The sequence below is a fragment of the Carassius carassius genome, chromosome 28 (genome assembly GCF_963082965.1).
Source record: "Carassius carassius chromosome 28, fCarCar2.1, whole genome shotgun sequence".
NCBI classification, from domain to species: domain Eukaryota; kingdom Metazoa; phylum Chordata; class Actinopteri; order Cypriniformes; family Cyprinidae; genus Carassius; species Carassius carassius.
In genome coordinates this window covers 27,237,276-27,255,994 of record NC_081782.1, presented here as the reverse complement: position 1 = coordinate 27,255,994, position 18,719 = coordinate 27,237,276, and the positions used below count along the sequence as shown (strand labels likewise).

General features: G+C 39.4%; 1 protein-coding gene and 1 long non-coding RNA gene across 3 annotated transcripts; one reads left to right on the top strand and one right to left on the bottom strand.

The window, feature by feature from the left end:
- Positions 1 to 233: 233 nt before the first annotated feature.
- On the bottom strand, positions 234 to 2,412 carry LOC132108518 (uncharacterized). Of its 2 annotated transcripts, XR_009424467.1 has the most exons (4): positions 2,328 to 2,412; positions 1,897 to 2,023; positions 971 to 1,070; positions 234 to 260 (listed from the first exon to the last, which is right to left on the bottom strand). It is a non-coding gene; the product is annotated as an uncharacterized LOC132108518 (long non-coding RNA). The 2 variants fall into 2 exon arrangements; XR_009424466.1 differs by lacking the exon at positions 234 to 260 and having other exon boundaries at positions 521 to 1,070.
- Positions 2,413 to 16,604: 14,192 nt separating this feature from the next.
- Positions 16,605 to 17,716, top strand: LOC132108517 (olfactory receptor 51I2-like). Its single transcript, XM_059515213.1, has one exon. It carries the CDS (start codon positions 16,718 to 16,720, stop codon positions 17,702 to 17,704), a length of 987 nt encoding a protein of 328 aa, XP_059371196.1. The 5' UTR covers positions 16,605 to 16,717; the 3' UTR covers positions 17,705 to 17,716.
- Positions 17,717 to 18,719: the final 1,003 nt, after the last annotated feature.

Here is an 18,719-nt window from a genome sequence, read left to right as displayed (position 1 = left end):
AACCACCATGTATTATTCTGTATTCTCAATAGCATTTAATCATAACAATATTCAAAATTTCATGTCTCATACAACAGTATTGATATAACAGCAATGTATCACACAGCCCACTTTCAAGAGTGCCTGGAACTAAGTACATAACGTTTCATCATATTTTACACATGTAAGTTTGTAACTTGCTGTCCCAGTATTTCTGGAAGTAAACAGTTTCTAAAAAAGCATATGCTCCTCTGGCTTGTGCTTCTTGTTTGCATCCATAACTGTACACAGTACACATGCAACACATGAAACAGAAAATTATTACTTTGTATTGCACATGAACAGCAAGTTCAGTGATTTAAATGCTATTAACCTAACCCCTATACTTAGTTCTAATCCTGCATAACCCTAGTCTTATAACCCTATAACTAATGTTTATCTTTCAGGGCTGTCCATACCATGAATCAACTATGAAAACAGTAAACATTTTTTCATGCCTCATACCCCAAATCTTGCCTTTCCCTAATTCCAACCCTAAATACCTTGTAGCGGCTGTGATGAACCTATATGCTTCTGGGTAGCATATGCCCTTGATCAAGCTCTTGGATGGCTGCTGGGGGTTGGTCTTAAGAACTTGTTTCAGCTTTGAGGCCGTTACACGTCCTGCTCTTTGCCTAAACCAAACCCTGCTTGCACTCTGACTTCGAGTTGCCCTCTCTACAGCCTGAACATGAGACAGGGTGAGCTCTTCTAGCTGGAGATCCTGGCATAGCTCTCCAAGCTCTTTGGGGGGTAGCTGCAGAGTCTCTGGTGTTCTGTATTCAAGAACAGTTTTAGGAAGCATGCAAGATTTGGGGATGAATTCTTTGTGGTAAGGCTCCCTAGCCATCAGTGCTGCACTCCTTGGACAGTTTTTGCTTAATGTCTCAAAAAACCTAGCATATGTTTCTGACCCTCTCTTCACTCTTGGGCATGGAAGTGATTTCCCAACCTTGTTGTCAGTTGTCCTGCCATCAATGGAACGGTCAAGCTTTATTTTTTTTTGCTTTTGCTGAGGAGAAGTCAATCAGAGCTACTGGAGCAGCAGGAATCTGAAAATAAGTTAACACAAAGAAGATCATTAACTCCACATTCTGTGGTCCATAACACATCTATATGCAGTTTAAATCTGCCGTTTATCTGATTGAGATCACAGGATTGAGATGCCAAACTGTATTTATGTGGGTCTTTGTTGTCTTAACTCCTCTTTGCCCAACAGGGAAATTGTGACTGACCACAATGTCACCACAAGCTACACAGATTTAGGCAGAATATAGAATAGAAATACTTTAATAATCACCGACATTAGGTAAGATGAAATATAATGAAAATCCCCTCATAGAGGAGGAAATGTAGACGAAGGCAAGCAATCTACTTGTCTACTGTATGTTGTGTCCTGATGAATTAACCAGAGCAAAGACATAACCAAAGGGGCACAATATAAACATCAGAAAAGGATTGTTCACCCAAAAATGAAAATTCTGTCATCATTTACTCACTCTCATGTGGCCACAAACCCACATAAATTTCTTTGTTCTGATGAACACTAAGGAAGATGTTTAGAGAAATGTTTGTAATTAAACCGTTCGTGGACCCCATTTACTTCCATAGCAGGATAAAGGAATACTATGCAAGTAAATGGGGTCCACAAACGGTTTGGTTATGAACATTTCTCAAAATGTCTTCCTTTGTGTTCATCAGAACAAAGAAATGTATGTGGGTTTGCAACAACATGAGAGTGAGTGATGACAGAATTTTCATTTTTGGGTGAACTATCCTTTTAATTTATTAACATCATAATTTAGCCTACTGTTAAACAGTGTCCCAAAATAACATTCTCTGTCCCACATTAGGTTTGCTGTGAACGTGTAACCTTACCTTTTTTACATGTGATGGCATCAGCCACTTGCACTGCTCTGTTGTGCAGGAAGCTGAATCTCGCATCTTTACCCCAACTTCAATGGAAAAAAGAACTGCCCCTACATGAGAACACGATTCTGATAGTCTGTGAACAGAATACAATATGACATTTTTTAAACCTCAAATGCAATCTGCACAAGTGGCAAAGTGGTTCCATATATATCAGCACATTTTGATGAAGTGCAATATAGCACACTTATACTAAAATGGATGGAGTAGCACTTTACATTAATCAACATGTTTATTCCTTAAAGCTCTCTCTCCGCTGGTTCTGAAGTACACAGTATGCTAGCAGTACGATGTGTGTGTGTGTGTGTGTGTGTGTGTGTGTGTGTGTGTGTGTGTGTGTGATCTCGTTGTAAACATCCCAGCCAACATAAATTACTTACCCTGCCATGCAATTGCAATGAGCTGCAATGACTTCTCCAGCCTCCTTTGCAATAATCCAGGTCTTCAGAGGTGTTTCGCTTGACCTGAGCGTGGTTTACCTTGGAACATAGACGACTGTCAGACTAACGTCGTCGTTAAGATGTGTTGCGTTACTGCTAGCCTCTTAGCACAAAAAAAATATAAGAACAAACACTCACTCTGGCAAAGACCAAACGATGATCATCGTGGAGCCGTTTGACACCGAGGTTGTGGACCCATCCGTTGACAAAAAAGTTGTATGCCTCCAGACTTTTATAGGCCTTCATTTGCTGTCTGGTGTAGTACGATGTCTGAAGGACCAGATAGTTGGTGATGTCAACAGCCTCAACTGTCGGTAAATCTTTCAGTTCTACTGAAAACTCACTCATCTTCATGAGGTACGGGTCACGTCCAACATATCTGTTAATTAACTCCTTCTATCTATGTCTTGAAACTGGATCTAAATCCGTACAATACTGACTTTCTGCAACGGTTTCCTCTATAGACGTATTCTCCATGTTTACTTCCTGCCCTCCATCTGCCTTCTTCCCTCCCTCGCGCGTCATCATAATCACGTGACTGAAACCCTGCAATTGTTGCTCATAATTTATTCATGCCGCAAAGCATGATGGGAGCCATAAATGAGTTTTAATTGGTGGCACCCAGAATGCAGTGCAACATGCTTTTTGATGGTCACCATTGATGTGGTTCTCAGTCTAATTCTTGATGTCTGTGTGCCTAAATGAAAATGTTTTTTTTTAACAAGGTTTTGATCAGAGGTGCTTCTAAGAATTTCTCAGATAATGCTGAAAACACCAAAACTTATGTTGTACAACCACAGGACACATGTCATTGACAAGACACATCCAACTCAGAAACCCAGATCAAATGATGATGCAAAAAGAAATAACACCACCTGGTCTCATTTCCTTCTTGGCTTGTCTAGCTGCTGTATCACAACTAACAACCAAAAAAAATCTGTTTAAAATTTTAAGGGTCAAGAGTCCAACTAAAGTAAACACTGACCACTACAATGGTAAGCAAATTATAATTTTTTTTTCCTTCAGTGATTCTGTTCTTGAACTTTAGGTGTCTTCAATAATTCTGTTTTGGGGGCCTTACAACCTTTTGGACATGCTGCCTTTATCATATCTATGTAAGCAACAAAAATGTGAATATGTAAAAAGGCTGATGTCATGTGCAAGCATATAATGTTTTCGAAGGGTGTTTCATGATCACCAACTACTGGCCTGGCATGCATAACATAGTATTCTTTAGCATAGTGTTTTTTTGTTTGTTTGTTTTTTATCCAATGAGATCAATATTTTTGTGTAAATTTTACTTAATTTTTTCATATTATTCTACTATTTTTGAATGGTTAATTCTACTTAATTAAAATGTGTTAAATTTAATTAATAATATTGCTTGTAAATTTTTTACACAATTTTATTGAATAAATATAGAGAATTACTTTTTACAGTGTATAGCTCCACTTTTGTTTGCACTGATTCAATGCGCTCTAGCTCGAAGATTTTGTATAGAAGCATGACGTTTTTTTGAGTCAGAGATGAAGTATTACATGTCTGCTATCTGGTGCTGGGGAGGTCTGAATGAAATTTGACACCCTATTTGACAAAATCGGCCTTTTTATTCAGTGCCGCAGCTTGTCGAGTAAACTCGACAGTGGCGCCAAGAGGGTTAATGCCAACAAAGTGTTCAAGTCTATGCAAAAGAATGTTGTGGTCAATTGTGTCAAACGCAGCACTAAGATCCAATAAAACTAATAGAGAGATACAACCACAATCAGATGATAAGAGCAGGTCATTTGTAACTCTAAGGAGAGCAGTCTCAGCACTATGATATGGTCTAAATCCTGACTGGAAATCCTCATAGATACCATTTTTCTCTAAGAAGGAATATAATTGTGAGGATACCACCTTTTCTAGTATCTTGGACAGAAAAGGGAGATTCGGAGAAATCACGTGACCCATCGACAGCGATGCGAGCATATGTTTCGGCTCTGCTCGCATAATCTTATTTTTTTCAATAATCCTTTAAAACATTTGAAATACATCGACATCTATCTCATCATGAATCCTTCCCCAAGCAAAGAAACAAGGAAAAGGGAAAATGAACAATCGCCTATAAAGAAAAAATTTAAGGATTCTGCCATCTCCAAGGAAGAACTCGATGCAGCTATTGCTAATGGCATAAAGCTAGCCCTCCAAGAACAACAACGTGGTCTAGATTTGGCCGTAACCTCCGCTGTCAGGGAAGCTGTGGACTCCATCCTGGTCCCAGCACTACGTGACTTGCGAATGGAAATCCAAAAAACTAATGACACCGTGAAGGAGATCAGGAGTGAACTTGAGAAGGTAGCCAAATCCAACAAACGGACTCAAGACCGTGTGGAATCTGTTCAGACGGCTGCACGAGAGGACAGGCGATCGGTTATCGAACTAAAGACACAGCTAGACCAGCTCAATACAAAGCTGACAGACCTGGAAGACAGGGGACGAAGAAATAATGTAAGGCTGGTTGGCTTACCAGAAACAGTGGAGGGTTCGGATGCAATCGGCTACTTGAAAGATAATCTTCCCAAGTGGATACCCTCATTGGTTGGCAGAAACATTGACATTGATTGGGCACATCGTGTGTATGATGGAGGAGAGGCTAACTCCAACAAGCCGCGCACCCTCATCTTCAGATTACTGCGTTGGCAAGACAGATCGGCTATCCTTAATGGGGCATGTCAAGTTTATCCAGTAAAGTACGCTGCTAATGTCGCGCGCGCATCAACCACTCACCTGCTCACGCCCCTCGCTCATTCTTCGGCGCCGACAGCCGGTGGTCAGAACACCGGCACTATCCTGTTCTTCCCCGATTATAGTCCAGTGACAACACCAAAGAGAAAGAGCTTCAGTTCTACCATGAAGGCTAAGGGCATGGGCCTGGAGCCATTCCTCATTTATCCTGCGCGGATAAAGCTGCAGTATAAAGGCGAAAGTAAGATGTTCGACTCCCCTCAGGCCGCCGAAGATTTTATCAACTCTCTTCCGCGGAGGTCCTCCCTTACACACGTACAGCGAGACGGTGGTTCTACTGACGCAGCGTCACACCCGACCAAAGAAATCAACAACGGTGATTCTCCTCATGCCAGAGAAGGCAATTTAGTGGACATGGCGGAATAATCTTAGATAACAAACTATGTAGCAATGATCAAACTCCGGGTCTTCGCTACACTGTAAACCCTAATGTTGTCTTGACTTAAAAAATCAAGTAATGTTGACTAAACATTACTTAAAATTTTGCGTTTTGGCCCTGCCACTTAAAAATATGAGTTAATTTAACTAATTTACCTTCAAAATGCATAAACTTAAGATTTCAAGTGTTGTGAGCTCAAAATCATGAGTAATCCTTTGGAAAAACTCAACGTCACTCTGTTCTTCCTTTAATGTGATTGGCCATGGGAGGAATTCTGCCTAGCAACAAGAGAACAAAAGCACTGATTGGTGGATTACAAAATTCGTCCTTTTGGTCTGTTTGGTTTGCTGAACTACATTTCAAGATGACGTTTTTTTTTTTAGTGTATTATGTTAGGTGAGTAAAGTTATGTAGATATAAAGTTGTTTTGCATGATTTCTACTAGTGAAATATGTTATCCTTGTGGTACGTGATTTTGATATGGTATGATTATTGAAACGACAACTTATAGTATTTGATGAAGGGGCCCAATCGTTTTCCTTTGAGAGAAAGAACATGGCAGCTAACGTTACTGCTTAACTCGTTAAACCAATACACTGGAAACCCTAATAAGTTGACTGAACTAAATTGATTGAGTAAACTCGTTGCCTCAATTTAATTGAGTAATGGAGTCTCCCAAAACTTACATATTTAAGTTTATTTAACTTGACGCTTTTGTAGAAAACCCTAATAAGTTGACTGAACTGAATTGATTGAGTAAACTCGTTGCCTCAATTTAATTGAGTAATGGAGTTTCCCAAAACTTACATATTTAAGTTTATTTAACTTGACGGTTTTGTAGATTGTACTTAAATCACTCAGTTCACAAAACTCGGTGCTTATTTAATGTACTTAAACGATTATGTTCACTTAACTTGGTATTAATTTTTTGATTAATTAATTTTTGACCACACACTTTTTGCACACTGAAGTTAAACAAATAACAGCATATTTAAACTTTGACCTTTTGACAAAATGTCACAATATTTATGAAAATACAGTAAACCCTATACTGCACTGTAAAAAAAAAGTTGTGTCAACTTAAAAAATAAGGCAACTTATCGCTAGCGCTTTTTTGAGTAAACTTAACAAAAAATTACTATGTTTGCGTATTTTAACATCAACCTAATCCATTGGGCAAAGTTACGTCCAGTGGACATCTTTTTATGTCTTTGCAGACGTTGAAAAGATGTCCACTGAGGAGGCAGAATGTTTTATGATGTCTTTTTTAAAATGTTTTTTATGTCTTCTGTACGTCCGGTATAGACGTTCACAGATCCTCCTAACAAGGTTTTCTGTGACTTTATTTCTGTCAGACATCTAGAGAAGCTCTTATTGAGAATTAACAGAGGTTTAAATGTTGATACTTTATACATTTGAAGTCACCATTGTGGTGGAAAGTGTTTGGTTTAGTTGGGATCTTGGTCCAGTTACTTCTTGTGTAAGCTTGTCTTTTGCTGCTGTAACAGTGTATTTTAAAACACTGTTTTTGTGGCGAAGAAAGACAAACTTAAATGAGCTCAGGTGTCATCAGCTCTTTATTGGTGTTAGCTTGTCTCTTGCTGCTGTAACTTGTGTGTTGTAAAACACTGTTATTGTGGCAATGATAGTTGAGATCAGACATGCACATTACACTTGCTTGTAATGGTGACAAGTTAAAATAAAATGTATTGCTGCAACTGTGGATTCACTTTTATGGATAGAAACCTAGTAGATAAAATAATGTACTTACTTTTTGAAAACAGATCACATCGTCACAAACAGACATCAAGATTTTGGATATGCATCACTTCAATGGTGACAATCAGAACAAAAAAGGCTGTAAAATAAGGATGAGTTTGTGCTATGGAGCTCTTTTGTTTGTCACCGTTGTTGTGATGCATATGCTAAATCTAGAAGTCTGTGTGTGTGAGTACTTGATTCTTTTACTCAAAATATTTCAAATGCATTCATTTTGTCCATCTTCAAAATAAGTATTTTGCTCTTGGTGCCTGTTAAAAAGATCAAACAAAACTTATTTTATGATCTCAAATACGTATTATGTGATGACTTTCTCATCAACAAAAAACATCTGATAACACCTGAGCTCATTTAAATTTGTCTTTTTTCACCACAAAAACAGCGTTTTAAAATACACCAACCCAGCAGCAACTGGACCAAGATCCCAACTAAACCAAACACTTTCCACCACAATGGTGACTTCAAATGAATCAAGTATCAACATTTAAAACCTCTGAGTGATTTAGGTAGAGTCTACAAAAGCGTCAAGTTAAATAAACTTAAATATGTAAGTTTTGGGAGACTCCATTACTCAACTAAATTGAGGCAACGAGTTTACTCAATCAATTTAGTTCAGTCAACTTATTAGGGTTTTCAGTGAATGGTTTAGCAACTCAGTATTTGAATGAGCTCCTCTCACATTATAATCCTCTACGTCCACTGCAGCCTGGAATTGAACTACTGGTTTCGTCTGGTCAGAGGAGAACTGGCCCCCCAACTGAGCCTGGTTTCTCCCAAGGTTTTTTCTCCATTCTGTCACCGATGGAGTTTCAGTTCCTTGCCGCTGTTGCCTCTGGCTTGCTTAGTTGGGGTCACTTCATCTACAGCGATATCGTTGACTTGATTGCAAATAAATGCACAGACACTATTTAACTGAACAGAGATGACATCACTGAATTCAATGATGAACTGCCTTTAACTATCATTTTGCATTATTGACACACTGTTTTCTTAATGAATGTTGTTCAGTTGCTTTGACGCACTGTATTTTGTTTAAAGCGCTATATAAATAAAGGTGACTTGACTTGACGTACCCAAAATACATTGCTGCATCAATCATGTCACCATTGTTGAGAGTCACACAGTGAATCTTGATGTTTGTGTGACAATTTTTTTTTTCAAATTCTTGAAAATATATGCTTTATATTCAGCTGGGTCTCAGGCTGTTGACCTATTGAGTCACTATAATAAATAATATGCAACTAACACCATATATTAAGTTGGGTGAAACTATGTAACCAGACCACATATGTGGTGATGCCTTATTCATCAGCAAGCAATCAGCATCATGCACATGTCCTGTTGCTGTTTTTGCCATAATAAAGGTTACAGCAGCTAAAGAACAACACTGATAAGTGGCAAATTGCACAACTAAAGCCAACACTTACCACCATTCCAAATCAAACTATTACTTTGAAACAGACATTAACATCTAAACCTCTGCTTAAATCTTAATTTGAATGTTAGGGGATAATGCTCTAATAATGTTATTAATAAACATTTTTAGAATGTTTTTAGAGAACGTTATCCTATCTTTTGAGAGAATGTTCTGGGAACAAAAATAAAACTACTCGCTAAAAACTTTGTTAGAACAATGTTCATAGAACATTTTTAGAACAAAAAAATTCTAGCTGGGCAACTCTTCGGCATGATTGTCCCATGTATTTCAATTGGCGCCAAGGCAATGTTTTCCCCCACGGGCTAAATTCACAGCACCTGATGGGGCGTTCCCGGTCTGTATATATTATGCCTTATCTTTCTGTGGTTTCATCTGAGAAGTGTCAGGGTCTGGCTTAAAACAAGGGAAGCAATTCTGAAGAATGTTTGCTATAAAACAGCTTTGACTTGCATAGTTTGGACGAAATAGGCTTGTTTGAGATGCGCCTTGCCTCGTCTGAAATGTAGGTGAGAGTAAGTGGCTACAGCGAGAGAAGGAGTGAACAAAGCCCAGGCAAGCCGGACAGATCTCTCTCGGATCTGGCACCTATGAGATCAAAGATGGATATCACAGGATTCATGCTCGTGCACAGTGTCGGTAATAAACTGGATATAATTCAAGTTCTGTTGCTTTTATATGAAAATAAATAAAATTAACAAGACACCCCACATAGCAACATTGTGTCTGCCCTGATCTGGCCCACATCTGGCATCCGTGGAAAGATGATCTGATGATCTAAATGCGAAGTAATTTCAGCCTTAATACGCCTGTTAACAAGCAGAATCACTGAAGGAAAGGAGAACAGAAAAAGAGAAGGGCAGAAACACAAAAACTACAACTGACTTCGGCCACAACCTTAGATGAAATCAACTGAAGATAAAAGAAGACATTAAATCTCTCAAGATCTCAGCAGAGGAGGATTAAACAACTCCACAAACAGCTTTACCAGCTTCTCTTATTACAAACCAGATTTACTTTATTTCTGTTAGACATCTACAAAAGTTTTTATTGTGAATTAACAGAGGTTTAACTGTAATGTGTTTCACCATAACAGTGATTAGTGTTTTCATTAGTTGGGCTCTTAACTCTTATTATACATTCAGTGTGTTTGTTAAACACATTTGCAGCTTCAAAGAAAGCTAGAGTGATATGATTTCAAGTGACGGCTGATATCTGTTGATGGTTTTATAATCATCATGAAGTACACTGGTCCATTGATATTTTTTTAATCTAACAATTATGTTGCTCCAATGATACATTCATATTACAAACTCTGTGTTTCTGCTGCATGAGATCCAGCAGTATTATAACAATCAGTTTAAATCTTTTAACAAACATGAGCTCAAAAAACTTAACCTATGCTGACACACACAGATTTAAACAATCAGCACATGAATCTCAATAATGATGACAAACAAAAATATTTAGATAATGGGAGTTTTGCACTATGCTAGTACCCAGCATGCATTGCAGCAAGGTACATTTGATTGTCACCATTGTTGAGATTCATGTGCTGACTGTTGATGTCTGTGTGTGTCATCATAGATTGACTTTTTCATGCTTGATAAAATCTTCTAACTAATTGTTGTAATACTGCAGGATCCCATGCTGCAGAAACCCATGGTTTGTGATGTGAAGATATTAATGAAACAATTGTTAGGTTTAAAAAAATTTGCATGAGTTTCATGAGGATTATAAATTCATCAACAGATGACCTCCATCACCTGACCTCAATTCTTTTTAGCTTTCTTTGATGCCACAAATGTGTTTAACAAACACACCGTCACAGCAGCCAAAAAAGACAAAAGATAGAATAAGAGTTAAGAGCCCAACTAATGGAAACACTAATCACTGTTATGGTGGCACACATTAGAGTTAAACCTCTGTTAATTCTTAATAAAAAACTTGTGTAGATGTCTAACAGAAATAAAATCAGTCTGGTTAGTAATAAGTGAAGCTGGTAATGCAGTTTGTGGAGTTGTTTAATCCTCCTCTGGTGACATCTCCAGAGATTTAATGTCTTCTTTTATCTTCAAGGTTGTGGCTGAAGTCAGTAGTAGTTCTTGTGCTTCTGCTTATCTCCTTTTCTGTTCTTTTCTTTCCTTCAGTGATTCTGCTTGTTAACAGGCTTATTAAGGCTGATATTACTTCATATTTAATATATACACAGATTTTGTGGCTCAGATAAGGTCCAGTTCTGGTTAATTTATTTACTCTTGGCTGACATGTGGCATTGCTATGGCCTGCTTGTGGCTCAAATCTGGCAAAGAGGAGCGGTCCATCCAAGTGCCATCATTCCACGCTGCATGTGGGCCAGATCATCTTTCCACGGGTGCCAGATGTGGGCCGGATCTGGGCCGACACAATGTTGCAATGTGGGAAGAGAGAGAGGGTTGGGGTGGTTTTTCTCTCTTGTGAAAAGTCGTTTAACTGGGTGGTAACAGGGATTTGGAGGACTGGTGAATGAAGAGGAGAGTGTTGCCTTGATGAGGGACTCGAGGACAACAAGAGGAGAGTGAAATACCCCGTTGGCATTGGAGAGGAGCTAAGTAACCGAGAACTGAGTCTCGTAACTGCACATGTTCGATAATGAATTGGATGTGGTTTGGAGGATTTTTGATCACGATCATAAATATCACCGATCTCTTATCTCTCCCTCCATTATAAATGGTGAGGTGAACTCTGCCGGTGTCTGTGAAGAAAAACATCTCAGAACATCCTTCAACAGCATTGAGTATCGCGCCCCCCTTCCCCCTCCCCCTCCCCCTCCCCCTCCCTCGGACAGAGACCCGAACGTGAGTGCTGGCTTTAAATTGCACTTCGTGAAGTGAGTTGCAGTGCCTAAATTTGATGTTTTCCCCCACATTATATGCTTGAAGTGGAATTGTCGTGTGTGTGTAAGCTATATTCCTTTTTGCCATGCACTCTCCATGTGTTATGCAGGCTGACTGTCAATAATAAGAGTTCTGTGACATTGATGTTCCAACTGTTTGGATGTTGAGGAATTATCATTTGGGATGTGAATTAACCCCTCTGTTGTGCTAATAGGAGAAGAGATGCCCTGTTGAAATATTTACTATCTGCCTCAGTAAAAGCCTTGTGCAACCTGTTGACTTCGAGTCTGCTGTATCCCTGCCATTCAACTGTATGGTGAGAAGTGTTCGTTCCTTCCAATGCATGTGAGCTGTATACTTGCCTGAAACATCCATTCTGTCTGCCTCAGAAGAAGCCCCGTTCAGCCCGTTGACTTCGAGTCTGCTGTATCCCTGCCATTCAATTGTATTGTGAGAAGTGTTCGTTCCTTCCAAATGCATGTGAGCTGTATACTTGCCTGAAACATCCATTCTGCCTGTCTCAGAAGAAGCCCAGTTCAGCCTGTTGACTTCGAGTCTGCTGTATCCCTGCCATTCAACCGTATGGTGAGAAGTGTCCGTTCCTTCCAATGCATGTGAACTGTATATTTGCTTGAAACATCCATTCCGTCTACCTCAGAAGAAGCCCCGTTCAGCCCGTTGACTTCGAGTTTGCTGTATCCCTGCCATCCATTGGGATTGTGAGAAGTGTGTGTTCCTTCCAACGCATGTGAATTGTATACTTTGTTTGAAGCATTCATCCTGTCTGTCTCAGTAGAAATCCCGCAAAGCCTGTCGACTTTGAGTTTGCTGCATCCTTGTGGCCCACCTGTGCTGAGAGAGGTGACCGTCCTTTTGTCACGAACGTGAGGCTGAAACGCTTGATCTGGAATACCCACTCTGTCGGTGTCAGGAGAAGCCCCGTTTACCTTGTTGGCTTTGAGTCTGTTACCACGTATAACTCCTTGGTATTGGAGAAGTGTCCGCCCCCGCTGTGAGCAAGCGTGGGAACAGTGTGCCATGTTGGAGTCGCCGTTTAGTGTGCCCCCTACCTAATTACTCACCGGCTTGCTGTGTACCTACCTAAGGCCCTGCTCCGGGGTTACAAAGCAAGTAGAAGAGCCTGATTACATCCCTCCCAAGGAAGACTCCCCTAACCATCTTACCGTAAGGCCGTGCACCTGCCGTATAAGCACCCAACTGATATCATTCACCTCAAAATTCGCACCTGTGAACGAAGGAAGGAAGGAAGGTTGGAATTACATACTAACCGGAAGAGATTTACCGGACCTCCCACTTGCCAAACACATCCCCACCTGAAGGCTGTGTATCTGCTGTATACGTACCTGACTGATATCCATCCGTCCCAAATTCTGCATCTGTGAAAGGAGGAAGGAAGGTTAGAAGTACCTAATTGCCAGAGGAGACGCACTAGACCGCTTGCTTGCCAATCGTATCCCCACCTGTGAAAGACTTACTTGACCACCCACCTGTTCTCTGTCCATCCATTGCGGGGTCCACAAAGAGGAAGAGGGCGGAAGAGTCCCCGGTCGCTGCACCGTTCACCTTCGATTCCTGAGGGCAACAAAGAAGAAGATTTTAGATTAGGATTTTCAATTTGCTTTTACTTCAAAATAAAACTTGTTAAATTTATTCTCTGTCTCCGACTCTTCCCTCTGATACGCTCCTCGAGGTGGTCTTGGTTCAGGGGTGGCCACAGTCTAGCTTGGGCCACCCAACCTGTGACACTCGCAAGAGATTTTTGACAAATGTCAGCATGACATCAGAGCAATGGGGACCGCACTCAGACACATTTCTAACTGGCATGCATCTCGCGCTGATCACTGGTGATCGGTTCTGCACAGATTTTGCTCATCTCAAACAACCTAATACTATGGATGTGATCTGCACATGATGACAAAAAAGTGGTATTTCGATTCAATCACTTTCTTCTGCGATAAAAAACGCGAACGTGATCTCCTCCATTGCTTACGTTTCCGGGCGACAAAACAGCGAGATTCAGGAAGTGTCAAACTTGAAAGGTCTTTTTTGACCCCTCCCCTTACTGCTCCCGCCTACTCTTGCCTACATTTTAGTGTTTATGGCAGGGTTTCATATTTTGTTGAAGTAGCCCTGGGCGCCGCCATTAGCTAGCCTGCTGTTAACATTCCATTGACTCCCATTCATTTTGGCTTTACTTCGACAGCGTAATAAATTCGACAAATGTAATAAATTTACATCTGAGCACCCTGACAGACCTCCTCCACCTCCTCCTCTGCACCCTGAATGACCTCTTCCACCACCTCCTCCTCTGCACCCTGACTGACCTCCTCCACCTCCCCCTTCTCTGCACCCTGATGGACCTACTCCACCACATCCTTCTGTGCACACTATTCTTCTATTTTCACCTCTATCTAATTGTCTGTGTTCAGCTTCCTTGACAGAAAAATTTACATGCAGTATCTTACCATTAACACATGCTATATAACTGCACTGTTAATTTTTTTGTTACATTGTTTTGATATTGTAGCCAGGTTTACAATGTCATACAAAGTCACAGTGTGTTACGTCAGTTTTCAAAACATGAATAGAAATTAAATAAATTCATGAATAAGGTACTTCCAGTTGTAATGACCTTATTTGTTTACAATCAGATTGCAAATGAAACCATTTACCTGTTCATCTTTCAGTTCCTGTAATTTAGGAAAGATGTGCTCTAACCAAAAGGACACTGACAGCATTATTGATGAACTCCTCATCTCTTGTAATCCTGAATATCAGACTGAGGAGTCTGAGGAGTCCATGTAATAAAGTCCGCATATGCTCACTGAGTGACAAACATCTACATCTGGACCTACAAACATTGTACATGCAATGACAACTCTGTTTCTGTAACTGACCAGGGGTGCATTTCCCAAAACCATAGATGCTAACCTGTTAGCAACTTAGTTGGTTGGCAATGGGAAATAGCTTTGCAACCAACAAAGTTGCTAACTTACTTAGGTATGGTTATTGGTTATGGTTTTTTGGAAACGCACCCCAGGGGGGTACCATTTACAATAGTAATGAAAAATATGACTTACCTGTGTAAAATATGCATGGTCCCTCTTCAAAGCTGACAAGCTTTCCAAGTGTCCTCTTGGATCTTTTAGCCACTCTTGCCATTCATTAGAAGTTTGTTGCCCCCACCTGTAAGGGCACTTCACTTCGACCACACTCTCACCACAACAGTCACAGGACACATAGCCATCACAGGACACTCCCATGAATGACATGGCCTGGCAAATTCTGAAACCTACCTTGGTTAAGATGAGGTTAAGGTGAGGTTGGCCAACAGGAGCACAGATGTATATAGTGGCTGATTAGCTGTGGTACCTTCCATCCCAAGAGCATGTTTGTATTTCGGCACAGTAGCCTTCAGGACATAATGTGCAATGGACCCTGTGATGCGTCCCACTTGCTCTTGGTGCCATTGCACACACGATGCCAGGCTGATTGTGGCCCTCTCCACCTGTTCCACCTCTGCCTTGGTTACCTTATGCTGGCTAAACACAATGTCTTTTTTGATGGTGTAGAAAAATCCTGGAAGCTTTTCAGTGCCATTGCATCAGACCTTTCACCCAGCAAAGACAGGAACTGCTGCTGCTTTGAAGCAGAGGCTTTGGGGATGGCATGTTTTATTTTTCTCCTTTTCGTGGTTGTTGGGTCGCTGGATATAAAAAGTGGTGTTTGCAACAAGTGCAGGCTCAATCTTTTTAACACACACCTGATTCCATTCACAGGCTTTACTAGTGCATGCTACGTTATTAATACCCAAGAGAACACACACCTCCAATTTGAAAAGCACAGCAGCTACATGAGAGCATGATTCACCAAGACTAAAAACAGAAAAAGTAGAGAAATGCCCTTGTTGTAGTACAAATTACAGTATTAATAAAAATAAGTGTCACATATAAATAATCAGTATAAGTAAAATCAGCCTCATACCCTGCCATACGATCACAGTGATCAGTCAGGATTGCCCCGTCCTGCTGTACTGCAATCTAGGTCTTATGTGGCTTGTCTGTTGCCCTCCATGATGGCTTTACATCGCATCTCATGTAACAGAAACTATGGAATCTCTCTTTTCTAGCACTTTAAATACAGTTGCTCCTTTACACTTAAGGAAGGTTAAGAAAAACAGTTTGACACCATGGTATAATGAGCATACACGCACCCTAAAGAGAGCAGCCCGAAAAATGGAGCGCAGCTGGAGGAAAACAAAACTAGAGGTATTTCGTATTGCTTGGCGGGAAAGTAACCTATCCTACAGAAAAGCATTAAAAACTGCTAGATCTGATTACTTTTCTTTTCTTTTAGAAGAAAACAAACAACCCCAGGTATTTATTCAATACAGTGGCTAAATTAACGAAAAATAAAGCCTCAACAAGTGTTGACATTTCCCAACACCCCAGCAGTAATGACTTTATGAACTACTTTACTTCTAAAATTGATACTATTAGAAATAAAATTGCAACCATTCAGCTGTTAGCTACAGTATTACATCAGACAGTGCACTATAGACCCCCTGAGGAACAGTTCCACTCATTCTCTACTATAGGAGAGGAAGAATTGTATAAACATGTTAAATCATCTACACAGCAAAATCACCAGTGTAATTTAACACTCTGAGTGTGGACTCATATAAACACTGAAGCAGTGTTAAAAGTAAAATTTTGCTACAAGAGTTTTGCCCACTGTGCCACACAACCCGTGTTGTTTATGCAAATCAAGCACAACAGAGAGGTCTCCAGAGATATTATACTATAAAACAATGGAATGTAAAGGCAACTCTTAGATCTTCTCAACCACAGCACATGTAAAGCTAATTCTCTGCACATTATATGAAGATAAAGTGATGGTCATTTCAGATCATATCACAGAAGGTATTCATGGTAATGCAATCACATGTATATTGTTTAACTGATTGAATAATTCATACAGTACTTTATATTCACATGTATTATTTACATTGTGGTTATCTAAAGATAACCATAAAAACTGTGTATGTGTAAGATGCATGAAGATCTCATTAAGATTTTCTGTTCTCATTCTCAGGTCAATGAATCATTTCTTTGCTAAATGGAAAATGGAAAATGAAACATATTTTTACTTGATGTTGTTTGAAAATATTGGGTACATAAGATATGCTTTCTTCAGTTTGGGATTTATAATATATTGTGCTATTGTATTCTTTAATGCCCTTATCATTCTTACAATTTTTCTGGAAGGGACATTGCACCTGCCCATGTACATTCTGATTTCATGTTTATCCGTCAACTCCGTGTTTGGAACAACTGCTTTTTTCCCAAGGTTACTGAAAGACTTGCTGTTTGATACACACTCCGTCTCCCGTGCAGCATGTTTCTTACAGGCTTTTGCCATTTTTTCATATGCATCAAATGAAAACACAATCTTAATGTTAATGGCATTTGACAGGTATGTAGCAATCAGTAAACCATTGCAATACAACAACATAATGACTCCCAGGATTTTATCTGTTTTAATATCTATAGGCTGGATTTATCCAATGCTTTGTGTTGGTATTGGGGGTATATTAAGTGCCAGACTCAAAATGTGTGGTAACAAACTATGGAAGGTGTACTGTCATAACTGGGAAATTGTCAAGCTTTCTTGTGCAAACGCTATTATTAATAATGTTTTTGGCTTTTTCGTACTGACCACAACTGTTATCATGCCTTTAAGTTTTATATTATACTCTTATATTAAAATTCTTATCATTTGTAGAAAAAGCTCACTAGATTTCAGGAGAAAAGCATATCAAACTTGTATTCCACACATAGTGATCCTCTTAAATTTCTCAGTAGCTCTATTTTGCGAGATCACTTTGAGTCGGGTAGCAACTTTGGAACTCCCTATAGGGCTGTCAATCATTCTTTCGTTAGAGTTTCTCATTGTACCACCCATACTGAACCCTCTTGTTTATGGTTTGAAATTTCCTGAAATTCACAAAAAAATTATATGGATTATAAAAGTTTGCAAATAACTGTAACAGATGCTGCACAAGATGTTAACAATGATTGTATGATTGCATTGTATAAATTATGTAATCATGATGTACATTACATTTTATGAACCTGTGAATTTGAGACTTTGATTTTACTGTAAATCTTTGACACAATTATATATTTACTATACATTTAATTTCTATTTAGCCTGTTATTGGACATTTGTAACATATTAAGATAAATAATCAGTTAATCCTGTATATCTCTACATCCTCACTTAAGAAACAATTAAAATAGCAACAAAATAGATGAACTGTGTTGCTGTTTGTGTTGTAGTCACGTGTTTTGGCAGAGGTCAGCATCTGTTCATGAACAGTCTGCTTGCATTTAGCGTATGTAAAAGCAGGACAAAGCTATTGCAGATGGTTTGTGTAATGCTTCACAATTTAAATTTTCAGACCAACAGAAAAAAATGAACCAAACATTAATTTTTTCAATTTTTTTAGCTAATTCATAAATTAAAAATTGCCATTTTCTTTCATTTTTTCCATTTTACATTTGTTAAATTGTGAGCTCAGAAATTAACATTTGAATAAATAAAATTTAAACTAATTTCTATTTTTCCATCTTACAATATGCGCTGTGGGCTGTACCATCAGCGCGGGGGTGTGGCCGCAGTCTGTTTCACAGCATGGCTTAATGTCGGCTAACCATCCTACTAAAACAAAGACACTGGAGGAGACAACTTAATAATAATAAACATATAAACTATTATTTACAGACAAGCAGAATATCCCAGAATATGGAAGCAAATTGCACTAAATTGCAATATTATCTGCCTGCAATACCAGAGGCCGCACTTTCAGGAACGCATTTGAAGGACCGCATTTCTAGGGTCCTAGTTTTTTGTGACACCGAGCCGAGCCAGAAAACGAACAAAAGACTGACTTGTTCTCGAGTCAAGAACCGGTTGCATCGGTTTTCGGATCACCAGTAGTTCTTTCGGACAGTTCGATTCAATAAACCGGTTGAAGAAAACAGTTCACCAGTTCT